Source organism: Panthera pardus, unplaced genomic scaffold, assembly GCF_024362965.1.
Source record: "Panthera pardus isolate Hobbes unplaced genomic scaffold, ASM2436296v1 HiC_scaffold_6, whole genome shotgun sequence".
Taxonomy (NCBI): Eukaryota; Metazoa; Chordata; class Mammalia; order Carnivora; family Felidae; genus Panthera; species Panthera pardus.
The window spans coordinates 3,156,815-3,169,264 of NW_026526991.1; the positions used below are offsets into that span (position 1 = coordinate 3,156,815).

The following is a 12,450-nucleotide window of genomic DNA, read 5'->3' on the forward strand; positions in this document are numbered from 1 at the left end:
TCTCAACCGTCTACAGTAGAGTGACACTACGCCTTGCTGAATTTTAGAAATAGAAAGATAATTTAATTTTGCCTCTTTCTCAAAAAATTTTTTAAAGTTTATTTCTTTTGAGAGAGAGAGAGAGGGAGTGCAAGTGAGGAGGGACAGAGAGAGAGAGAGAGAGAAGAGAGAGAGAATCCCAAGCCAGCCTAGCACTGTCAGTGCAGAGCCCGACGCAGGGCTCAAACTCATGACCCCGTGAGATCCTGATCTGAGCTGAAGTCGGATGCTTAACCGGCTGAGCCACCTAGGTGCCCCTAGAAATAAAAAGATAATTTTAAAATCCAAAGCAAAAATTATTCCTTTCCCCTCCCCACAGTGAAAGGGAAAAAGGGAAGCGTGGGTTCTGGTTCGGCCCCACCACATGCTAGTCGTGTGACCTGGGCAGCCAGTGACCCCTCTTAGGGCCTCGCCTCCTTGTCAGTAACATGGGGTGGGGCGCTCGGCTGGTTCCATCTGTAGAACTTGGGGTAACAGCAGACCCCCCCACCCCTTCCCTGCAGTGCTGTTCAAGGTCTCTGGAGCACAGCTGCATGAGCTAGGGCAGACTAACCCCCTCCACCCTGTGTCTTCCTGTTGCAGGATGAGAGCGTAACTCAGCTTGGTCAGGAGCTGGCTCAGAAGCTTGGGCTTCGAGTTCGGAAAGCGTATAAGAGGCCCCAGGTAGGTGGGCTCTGGGTGCTGGGAGTCCACGGGGGTGGAGATGGGGAGGTCTGAAGGGAGCCCAGGCACCTTTGGGGAGGAGTGGGGGAGGGTGGCCAGGGCCAGGCCAGGACAGAGAGGAATGATAACAGGTGATCTTCCCTCTCTGTTGGCCGAAAGCCCTGGACTGACTTCCAGAACCTTTTGGAAAAAGGAGAGAACAGTCAAAGCTTCCAATTCACCTTAGACACCAGCTGCTAACACCTCCTCCTTCCCCTGCCCTGGCCGACTTAAGCACCCCCGAGATGGCCTGAGATGACACCGGTGTCTTTTCCGCCTCATGTTCTCACATAACCTCTGTATAGTGCAGATATCTATTTGGCTCGTTTAGATCCACACTTATTCACTTGGCACCTATTGTATGCCAGGAAGCTGCATGTAGGAGAGGGTACGGCTCTAGAGTCTGCTGTGACCTTGAGCAAGTTAGTTCTTTCCCCCCTGTGGTTTTTACATCTGGAACATGGGGATGATTATGCCCATCTCAGGGGGTTCCTGGGCGGATCATCAAAATCAAAGAATGTTTGATGTGGCACCTGGCACACGGTAGGAACATGTATGTGGAGGTCCGTCCTCTGCCAGGTCACAGTTACAGGAAGAAAACGTCCAAATCTGCTCCAGAGAGAGAACAGGTAACTTCTGACAGGCCTTGGGGCGGGGAGCCTTAGGGCACTATGGACGCCAGCTGCGTGTGTTGGGGCCCCTCAGCTGCCCTAATTGATGGGACCCTGAGCATCTTTCCCGAACCTTCATCTCTTCCCACCTCTCTATTCCCTGCAGGAATTGGAAACATTTTCTCTGCTCAGTAATGGCACTGCAGCTGGCCTGGCGGATCAGGTAGGATGGGGGCTGGGACCCCAGGCCTCCCTCCCTGCCCCCAGTATCAACCTATCTTGGTTCATCCCTCATGAGAGCTTTGGATTCACTCTCTGGGGTATCACGCCCCCAGCAGTGGATCCTGGGCCATTAGACTGAAGGGCTGGGTTCAATCTGTCCCGGCCCCCACTGATGTGAGCCATGCACCTGGCTGATAGCCTGGGCCTGGACCAGACTAATAACACCTCTGGGACGCACAGCACCTCCACCTCTTACGAGGGGCCTCCTGTGACCACAGGGGCAAAGTGTGGGGACAGGCCGCGGCCACTATGGGCAGGGAAGTCTCACCCCCACCCTTCTTTTGCTGTTTTCCTCCTCACTGGCCATTCTGCATCTAGGCCTCTGGGTCTCAAATGTCTCCCCTCCTCCATACCCTGCTTTCTCTGCCTTTTCATTTTCAAGGCCCAGCTCAAGTATACACCCCCCACTGAGACCCTTCCCGATGCCCCTGCCTAAGCAACTGCCAGGGAGATGCACAGAAGTGGGGGTCAGAGCTCACACCTGAGACCCCTTCACTTGAGCAGAACCTTCACTTCTGAGCCTCAGTTTTTAAAGCTGTGAAACGGGGGTGTTGTCCCTCGCCCAGAACAGGGGAGTATACCCGGAGGAGTGTGGCACCGAGGGAGCTGAGGAGCAATAATTGCTGAGACTACAGCATTACCCTGGGTTTGGGACGTCCCCACTCCTCGGGGCCAAGACCCTTGTGCCACCACCAACAGACCCGGCTCACCCTCAGGGCGGTGCCAGGGCCCAGCACACACACTGGACTCTCCCACTGCTCACCACACATGCTCAGGTAGACTTCGACGCCTTTTGGAAGACCAGGGACGGGCTCTAAGAGCGCTGGTGGAGGCTGGTGTCCTGCCTTCTTGTACGTAAGGGGAGACTGAGGCACAGAGTGAGGAAGGGACTTGGCCAACATCCCACAGCAAAGCAGCAGCAGGCCCACCTGCCTTCTTAGCGTTAAGGGTTTTCATTCACTCACTCAGCAAACTCCCAGGGAACCCCTTCTTGGCCCTGGGCTGGGAGCTGGAACATAGCTGAGTTAGGCACATCCTTGCCCTTGGGACTCCTGGGTGCTGAGGGAGACCAGTGTGGATCTGCCCGTACAGCCCTCCTTGTGGATCGTAACCAGATATCATTGGGCCTGGCACATGCTGGATGCTCAAAAAAAAGCTATAGCATTTTGCTCTAACAAATTGCCGTGAACTACGTGGCTTATAAACAACAGTAATTCATTTCTCACAGTTTTGGAGACTGGGGAGTCCAAGATCAAGGTGCTGGCAAATTCAGTTTCTGGTGAGGACCCACTTCCTGGTTCACAGATGGCACCTTCTAGCTGGAACCTCACATGGCAGAAGGGGCAAGGGAGATTTCTGGTGTCTCTTTTATAAGGGCACTAATGCCATCCATGAGGGCTTCACCCTCAAGCTAATCACTTCCCAAAGACCACACTTCCCAATACTATCACTTTGGGGCGTAGGATTTCAGCATATGAACTTGACATTCGTTGAACATATCACAAACTTTCAGACTATAGCACTGACTGACTGACTGAACAATTGCAAATAATTTCACACTGCTTGAGGGAGGTACTGCCTACCCCTGTTGCCAAGGAGAAACCAAGAAGTTGGGTGACTTGTCTGAGTCCACTGAGCCTGGACTAGGTACATGGAAAAGAAAACAATCGTGGTTCCTGCTGTCAAAGAGCTCACAGTCCAGGGTGAATGGACACTAGCCTGATTATTTCTGGTTACAAACCATCATGAAAACTGTAAAGACAACGCGTGGGGAGCCATGGGCCATTGGAATAGGGAGGCCTGGTTTAGACTGGGCATCAGTGACCTTTAAAATGAGACCGGAAGTTTGCGGAGTAGGCAGCGCATGGGGTGCTGGTAAAACAACATTTCAGATGGGGCGGTATATGCAAAGGCCCCGAGGCTTGGAGGAGCTCAGAGTATGGGAGGAACCCAGAGGAAGGGAGGCAGGGCACTAGTGAGGCTGGAACATTAGATAGAAGTCAGACCACCTACCCCCTGGTGAGGTGAGTCTTTGTCACAGGAGTGTTGGGAAGGTATTGGAGGGGAAGAGTATTGATTCAGTTCATTGATTCAGAAGGTTTTTTTTTTTTTTTTTTGTAAATGATACTTTGCTTCCTTTCCTTTCCTTTTTTTTTTTTTTTTTAAGTTTATTTCTTTATCTTGAGAGAGAGAGCAAGGAGGGGCAGAGAGAGAGGGAGGGAGAGAGAGAATCCCAAGCAGGCTCTGCTCTGTTGATACAAACAGATCCCACAAACAGGGAAATCATGACCTGAGCCAAAACCAAAGTTGGATGCTTAACTAAGGGAGCCACTCGGGTGCTCCTGATTCAGAAGGGATTTATTGAGGGCTCCTATGTGCCCAGCATAGAATTGACTGAGGCACTGGAGATACAGCTGAGAAAGAAATAGTCAAGGAGCCCCACCCTTGTAGAACTTACAGTCTAACTAGAGGAGACAACAAATAAAAAGTGATAAGTGCGGTGGAGAAGGGGGCTGGGGAATGCTGGGGCAATTGGGAGGGGTTGCAGTTTTAAACAGTGAGCAGGGAAGACCTCAGTGAGGAGACACTGGAGCAAAAACCTGAAGGTAAGGGATGTGCCTTGAGGAGGTCTGGGGGACCAGGCAGACGGAATGGCTAGTGCAAAGGTCCTGAGGCAGGAGTGTGCCCAGTGTGTGGGGAGAACAGCCAGGAGGCCATATTGGCTAGAGGGGACTGTGCAGGGCTCCTCGTTCCTCTTTCTAGAGGGTTTAGGGAGGCAGGGAGTTATTCAGGCAGATCTTTTTTTTTCTTTTTCTTTTTTTTTTAAAGCTAGCTTCCTTCCTTCCTCCCTCCCTTCCTCCCTCCCTCCCTTCCTTCCTTCCTTCCTTCCTTCCTTCCTTCCTTCCTTCCTTCCTTCTATACAAATAGGGGAGGGGCAGAGAGAGAATCCCAAGCAGGCTCTGCGCTGATCAGTGTAGAGCCCGATGTGGATTCAGATTCGCAAACTATGAAGAGATCATGACCTGAGCTGAAACCAGGAGTCAGCCACTTAGCCAATTGAGGCACCCAGGAGCCCCCAGGCAAATCCAATTCAGAGTTTCTGGGTATCAACAGCTCCTGCCTCATTCCTAGAGCTCAAGCAATGGGGGCTCCCTTCTGTTTTCTGCTGATAGTGACATGTACCTTAAAGGACTACTCTGGGGTGATCCTGGCTAGGTACGTGATGGGGTACCCCTGCTCCTTCCTTCTCTTCCCACGGTGACTGCCCTGGTTAAGGCCACATCCCAGTCTTCCAGGTTGGGCTAGCCTCCCCTTCTTGTCCCCCAGGGTGAACTCTGACAGCCAGGCCTCATGAGTCTCTCCCCAGCATGGAGACCCTCGGTGGTTATTAATTAAAGCATCTGTTTAGAAGTAAAAACCGGATACTCTTGCTTGGCGTTCAGGGCCCCCTGCAGTCTAGATCTGCCATCCCTCTCCTTCCTCACCTCCTCCTCACGCACCAGATGGTGTGTGTGTGTGTGTGTGTGTGTGTGTGTGTGTGTGTGTCCTCGGCTCCTTGACAAGCTCATCTGAGAGCAGGACCATGGCTTCCTCTGTTCGGTGCCTCTGCCTGGCGCCACTTCGGAGTCAGGTCAGGGATGCCCGGCTCCACAAGGGCCCGCCCTCAGTGCCCACTGAGTCTGCAGCCAGGGGACCACAGAGGGTGCCACTCATGGCATTGGGCACCCCAGCCCCTGCCAAACCATCCCCGCATCCCCGCAACCGTGCTGGGGCCCCCACCACATGCATAGGGGCCAGGGCTGGCCATGGGGGTCGGGGTCTGTGAGGAGCCCAAGCAGAGTGGACTCCACAGATCCTGCCTCTGTGGGCCACGTGGTGCTGCGCGTGTCCACATGCACACACGCACGTGCATACGCCCAGTCACATCCACACGCTTCTGTGTCCACATACCACGCACACACAGCCACATACTTCCATGCATACGTACACACACAGTGGCCTAAGGCTCCGCAGAGTAGTGAGGGGGGAGCGTTCCAGCCAGATCCCCTGACCCGGAAGCTTGACACACACACCGTGTGTGAGCCTGGCTGCGGGGATCCTGGCAGGGGTCCCCAGCACAGGAGTCCCAGTCATTCAGCCGGTCAGTCATTCCACGTGTGTGACCGGCAGTGGGGACTCACGAGCTGCAGCCACCGGGAGCTTCTTACGACCTGGAGGTGACACGGGCAGGCACGGGGTCCGTGCCAGCGCTCCCGTCGGCAGCGTGAGGGGCGAGACACAAGGGAGGCCGTGAGTTCTAGAACAGATTAGAACCCGAGGCAGCCTTGGTTGGGGAGGAGGGAGCCAAACTCAAAGACAGAGACACAGCTCGAGCACAGGCCTAGCGGCAGGAGAGAGAAACGCGTATCCCAGGCCACAAGACTAGTTCTGGTTCGGAAGAAGCCGGGCGCTACAGGTCTTGAGCGCACCCTTATCTGAGGTGGCCACTCCACCTCCCGGAGAGCTGCTAGGGCCTGCCATTTTGTGACAGCCACGGGCACAAGGCTCGCCGGGGCGGAGGCGCTCCATACTCGTTGCTACCTGAGTGTCCCTAGCAGGAAGGGGCAGGGAGAGATGATGGGCTGGAGCTGGGTGGCTGGCGGGGGCCCCGGCGAGCCGTGGACAGCACCGAGCAGGGAGACGCCCGGCCGTCCCTAGAGACGTTCCTCTGGCACCTCTGTCCCCACCTCATGGGTTTCATATGCTTCCCGTGGGAGTAGCAGCTGTGACCCAGCACGGCAGCTCTGGTTTGTGCAGCCAACGCCCACCCCGCCCCGGACGTTGAACGGCACAACTTCTCCATGCAGGGCCAGGCTCCAGGGCACAAGAAGGAGGTATTCTGTGCAGGTGCCCGGGCTGGGGTCAGACAGCCCCTCTCTGGCCCCGGAGTGGCCGCGTCCCTGGCCCAATGTCTCCTCTGTGTGGGGGGAGAACACCTCTCAGGGCACCTGGACCTAGGGCTGCGCTTGTCTGGCTGTAAAGTGCGGGCCCGGCCTGGCGTGAGGCAGGGTCCTGGGTAAGTCTTGTTGCTGTTGGTGCCACTGTAGATCCACGGGGCCACGTGGCTAGCAGTGAGGCTCTGGTCCCCCTGCTTCCCTCGGTGGGTGCACAGAGAACGTGGGGTCGCCCAGGGGCCCCGCTGGGGAAGGGGAGGATGTGCCAGGCTTGAGAAACGACTCGGGCCGCAGCCAGAGGGGGATGCCAGGCAGGGACGATGCGGCAGGCAAGTCTGTGGGGACAGAATGTGGAGGCTGGTGAGCGAAAACACCCAGGCCCCCCAGGCCAGCCTCCTGACAGACACAGAGAGCACTTCCTGTGTGTCAGGCACTGTTCTGAGTTCTATGCAAATGTCAAGTGATTTCAAACTTCTAACTGTCCTAGAAGGTGGGCGACTGTATTATCCTTACTCCACAGAAAAAGGAACAGGCCTAGAGAGGCTGAGGAACTTGGCAAGGCCACAGAGCAAGCTCAGGCCCAGCTTTCCCTCCAACAGCAGGTCCACCAGTGGCAGTGGAATCTCACCAGGGCTCATTCGGCCTGGGGCTGTAATTGGGGGAGTGACACTGGTGATTCGAGGGGTGGCACTTTTGCCATAGAGCTGCAAACTGTCCACGCAGGGCACAGGTGTAGGAGGGCTCAGTAAAATCCTAGCCACCCGGCCCGGGGTATGGACCCTATGCTGTGACGGGTAAGGAAACCGAGGCTCAGAGGTTATATCTCTCCCCGCCCGGGGCTCTCCTCCAGCAAAGGGCAGATGTGAGACTTGTGTGACTCCTGCCTCCTGACTCTTGCCTGTCCAGACCCGAGCTTAATTCCAGCAATAGGGCAACTGGGTGGCTCAGTCGGTTGAGCATCCAACTCTTGATCTCAGCTCAAGTCTCGATCTCAGGGCTGTGAGTTCAAGCCCCACGTTGGGTTCTGCACTGGGTGTGAAGCCTACTTAAAAAAAAAAATACCAGGGCGCCTGGGTGGCTCAGTCGGTTAAGTGCCCAACTTCGGCTCAGGTCATGATCTCACAATTCTTGAGTTTGAGTCCTGTGTCGGGCTCTGTGCTGACGGCTCAGAGCCTGGAGCCTGCTGCGGATTCTGTGTCTCCCTCTCTCTCTGCCCCTCCCCAACTCGTGCTCTGTCTCTGTCTCTGTCTCTGTCTCTCTCTCTCTCTCTCTGTCTCAAAAATAAGTAAACTTAAAAACTACCAACAATGGTCACTGAGGTGGGGTACCGTGGAGGAGGTACCATGGCCTTCCCAGCCCATGTCTGCCTGACCCTCTGTGTCTTTCTTCCCACAGGGAACTTCCAATGGATTGGGGTCCATAGATGACATCGAAACAGGTAGTGTCCCTGATTTGAGGGGACAGGGTGGAGATGGGACCCCAGGGAAGGCTCAGATGCTCCCAGCCTGGGCCTGAGGGCTCCCTGCCCTGGGGTTTCCCCCTCAGGGAGAGGAGGGTGGGGGGTCTGCCACACAGTAAAGTAACACTGGTCTCATGTCCTCCACTCCAGGCCAGCCCCTCTCCCAACTGAGAGTCCCCTTCTCTTCCTCACTGGCTTCCAGGAAGAGTCACGTTTAAAAAGTGTCCCTTAGAGAGGGCATTGCTTAGCCCAGAGGGACAATATTCAGGCACTGGGCCAGGCCCATTGGAGAGATATTGTAGGACTGAAGGACCCTCTCCTGTTTTGTAGAGGCCTTCTTTCACTATGACTGAGCCTCCAGGTATGGGGTCAGGTGGGCGGGACAGGCAGGATTCCTGACAGGAGCTAGGGAAAGGAGGGAAGGTATTGCAGGAGAACCCTAGGGCCCTGGATCACCTCCCCATCCCACCCCCGACCAAGCAGGACCCCTGCAGCTACTGAACCCTCCCTCCCATCCACAGACTGCTACGTGGACCTGCGAGGCTCCCCGGCCCCCCTCCCCTCTACCCCCACAATGCCCCTGTTCCCTCACGTTCTGGACCTGCTGGCCCCCCTGGACAGCAGCAGCAGGGCCCTCCCTGGCACTGAGAGCCTGGACGACTTCTCCGACGGGGATGTCTTTGGTCCGGAGCTGGACACCCTCCTGGACTCACTGGTGAGCCATGCTGCCACCATTCTGTTCCCCTGATCCCCTCCCCCTCCCCAGGGCCCCAACATCTTCATCACCTGTCCCACAAGGGGTGGAGGGAGGGTCCCATTCCCATGTCACAGTTGGGGAAACTGAGGCCTGGGGAGGGAAAGGGACCTGCTTGGGGTACAAACCTGAAGCTCTAGAATACACAACCAGAGGGACCACAAAGATCCTTAGCTCCACTCGTGGGATGGCTCTGGGCTGAGGCACAGAGGAGTTGGCTTGCCTGGGGTCCACAGTGCCTGTCTCTGCCCAGGCCTGGGTGGTCGAGTTCTCCTCCAACCCCTCCCTCTGTTCCCCACCTCGCAGTCCCTGGTCCAGGGAGGCCTGCCTGGCAGCGGCGTGCCCAGCGAGTTGCCCCAGCTGATACCCGTGTTTCCCGGTGGGACCCCACTGCTGCCACCTGTAGTGGGTGGCTCCATTCCCGTCTCCAGCTCACTGCCCCCTGCCTCCTTTGGCCTCGTCATGGACCCCTCCAAGAAGCTGGCCGCCTCTGTGCTGGATGCCCTCGACCCCCCAGGCTCCGCACTGGACTCCCTCGACCTGCTGCCATACTCGGATACCCGGTTGGATGCCCTCGACAGCTTTGGGTCGACCCGTGGCTCCCTGGACAAGCCCAACTCCTTTGTGGGTGAGACCTGGGTGGGCACATTCACCCCCACCCCCCTGACGGTTCAAGTGCCACCACATCGCCAGTCTCTGGAGACTGGAATCAGGATTATGGCTCTATTCGGCCAAAGCCCAGGCCCTCTCACCCCATTGTGGTCCAGAGCCACAATGGCCTCTGAGTTGCTGTGTCTCCTGCAGTGCTCAGCACAGTGTGGGGCTGAGGCCAGAGGGGTTGGGTGTCTTGTTCAAGATCAAACAGCAGAGCTGGGATAATCCAGGACTCCAGACTTGCAGTATGTTGCTCTCTGCCCAGACTTCTGGGGCAGGCTGGTAGGATCCCATGGGGATGTTCCTGAGGCTGGGGAAAGCAGTGCGAGCCTGCAAGCTCCTTCATCACCACTCTGAGCTGGGTGCCAGGGACCCAGAGAGGAAGCAGGTGCCAGGGACCCAGAGAGGAAGCAGACCTGTCTGGGCCCTTACTGGACCAGCTTTCTGACAGTTGGACCTAGCCCAGGGGATGAATCCCTCGGGGATCCATGAGGCTGCAGGAGCACAGATGTGCTTCACTCAACTCTGGGGTCAGAGGAGACTTCCTGGAGGAGGTAATGGCTGAGCGAGGTCTTGAAGGAGAAGGTCTTAAAAGAGCAGTAGGATATAGGCCTGCCTGATGGACAGACTCTCTGACAAGCAGAGTAGTCAACCAGAGGGGAAGGGCCTTGAAGACCTGAGGCTGGTGTCAGAGGACCTTTGAGCCAAGCTGAGAGCTTGGGCTTTCTCCCAGGGGCAGTGGGGACCACAGCAGGTAAGCACAGGATAGACATGTGCAGGCTGGGACACTTCTCTGTTCCTGGGCAGTGGTCTTGAGAGTAGAGTCAGGGGATCAGCACAAATTAGGAGTGGATGTGTGGCCTGGGGGGTTCCTACAAGTTAGAAATGCATACAAAGAAGTCCTCAGAGGGCTTCTCACGCCCTTCAGAGCAGAATAGGTGACCCCTGTGTTTTCTTGCCCAGAGGAAACCAAGTCCCAGGACCATCGTCCCCCAAGTGGTACTCAGAAACCAGCCCCCTCGGTGAGTACTTGGCCCAGATCCACGACCAGGCACTTTGGGCCCTCCCAGGGGCGGCAGGGAAGTGGTTGTGGGCTTGAAAGTAGGGGTGAGCCTTCTGCATGAGATGGGGTACTGCATCTCCCAAGGAGAGGCACCCTCAGAATGGATGGGCCAGAGATGGTCTCTTCCTAGCCCTTCTGGACTGAGCCGCCTGCTGGCAGGGTGAGCTGAGGGCACGGCCCAACCCTTGTCCGACAGAAGAGGACGTTGAGGCTCAGAGGGGTTAAGTAACTTCTCCGGGGTTCGTAACACCCCTGTTCTTGGGACTCAGCCAGGTTCTGAGTTTAGGAGAGCACTTGAGCAGGTGTCAGGCAGCCTGCGCTCTGCACTCTGGCCTCAGCCTAGACACGAGCTGTGTGGCCCTGGGGAAGTAACCTAACCTCTCTGAGTCTTGCCTCCTCCCCCATCTGCTGATGTGTTGGGGGCTTGGGAGATAGAGGCTGGGAGTGGGGAGGGCATGTGCACAGGTCCCAGTCAGGCCATTCCTGTTTCTCTGCTTTCATGTTGGGCTTTTGCTCAAAGGAAGATTCTGGGCCAAGGTCACGGTCACCCGTGTACCCCCACTAGGGTATTCTGATCCCTATGTTATAGATTCTTGGATCATGTTACAAGGAATTCCTTGCCCGGGAGGGTAGGAGAAAGAGGAGGGTAGAACTGAGCTACAGTTCTGATCTTGGGTGGGTTGCGGGGGGCGGTCACGGAGTCCCCCAGCCTCTGGTGCCCAGGCTGGCCCTGGTGGCTCTGGCCATGGTCCAGTGCCCAAGATGGCCACCCTCCTCCCATCCCAGCCAGAGCCCTCCATGCCCAACACCGCCTTGCTCATCAAGAACCCCTTGGCTGCCACCCACGAGTTCAAGCAGGCCTGCCAACTCTGTTACCCTAAAACAGGTAATGTCACCCCTCTGTCCAGAGATATTGGGAACCTGGAGAGTATCACATCCCCAAATAACAGAACCCTCGTGTACCCGTCAGAAGCATGGGAAAACAGAATCCCCGCCGGGTATTTCAAGCAGGTGGGCGGGGGAGTTTGGATGGTATAGAACATGGGAGTTTGGGCTTTCGAAACTGCTAGAAGGGCTGGAGGAGCGGAAGCTGGGAGGCTCCACTGGCCTCTAGGCTGCTCTTCCACAGGCTGAGGACCAGAGTCGGGTTGTGCTGCTCCACACAGCGATCGGGGGGCCGCTGGACCTTCTGGCCTGAACCACAGCCGCCCACAGCCCGGAGGCTGGTTCCTGGCCATGGAGTGGAGGCCCACCGGCTGCTGCAGGGACACCTTGGCCCACACCTCACTCCACCTCCACCTCTTGGTCCGCTTCTCACGACTGCATCTCCTTGGCGAATGCAAACTTTGCCTGGAACCCAGGTGGCAAAGGAGTCTGGGAAATGTGGTTCCTAAATCCCCAGCTCCCAAATCCAAGGGAGGCTACAGAAGTTTGGAATAGATGCCCAATGCCTAGAGACCATTTTCAGCACACCTGGAATCTCAGAATTCTAGACTAAGACTCATTTGCCAGAAGCCCTGAAGTTTTCATGGGATACTCTCTTGGGATGCCAGGGTTAAAAATCTTAGCAGTCTAGAATTCTCTGTCTCAGGGGTATTAGGGTGAACAGGACCTTAGAGGTTGTCTAGTTGCTGTCGTCTATCCCCTACAAGACCTCCCCCTTCATCCCCCTGCCACGTACATGTCACCCATGAGAGTCATCTCACCGAAGTTCCCAGGGGCTTGCGGGGGTGGGGAACAGAGCGCCATCTTGTTGGATGGCTATGCCCACGCCGAAGTTCTTCCTCACAAGGACCTCGGACTGCCTCCCCAGTCCACACGCCCGCTGCCCCTGCGCTGAGAAGCTGACAAACGCCCCATGAACTGCTATGCACCTGGTGCTGGCACAGCCAGGTCATTCGGGGTCCCCGCAAGGGCTGATTCCTCACTGTCAGGGCAGAGGAGGCTCTGCG

The 12,450-nt window shown here is 56.4% G+C and overlaps 1 protein-coding gene across 1 annotated transcript in view; it reads left to right on the plus strand.

The window, feature by feature from the left end:
- Window positions 1–12,450, plus strand: part of ZC3H7B (zinc finger CCCH-type containing 7B) — a 61,871-nt gene that overhangs the window by 33,879 nt on the left and 15,542 nt on the right. Inside the window, exons 6-12 of the mRNA XM_053895912.1 lie at window positions 622–702; window positions 1,519–1,575; window positions 7,964–8,006; window positions 8,549–8,742; window positions 9,088–9,409; window positions 10,399–10,457; window positions 11,285–11,384. Of these exons, the coding sequence (XP_053751887.1) occupies window positions 622–702; window positions 1,519–1,575; window positions 7,964–8,006; window positions 8,549–8,742; window positions 9,088–9,409; window positions 10,399–10,457; window positions 11,285–11,384 (856 nt within the window). The remainder of the gene's footprint in view (window positions 1–621; window positions 703–1,518; window positions 1,576–7,963; window positions 8,007–8,548; window positions 8,743–9,087; window positions 9,410–10,398; window positions 10,458–11,284; window positions 11,385–12,450) is intronic.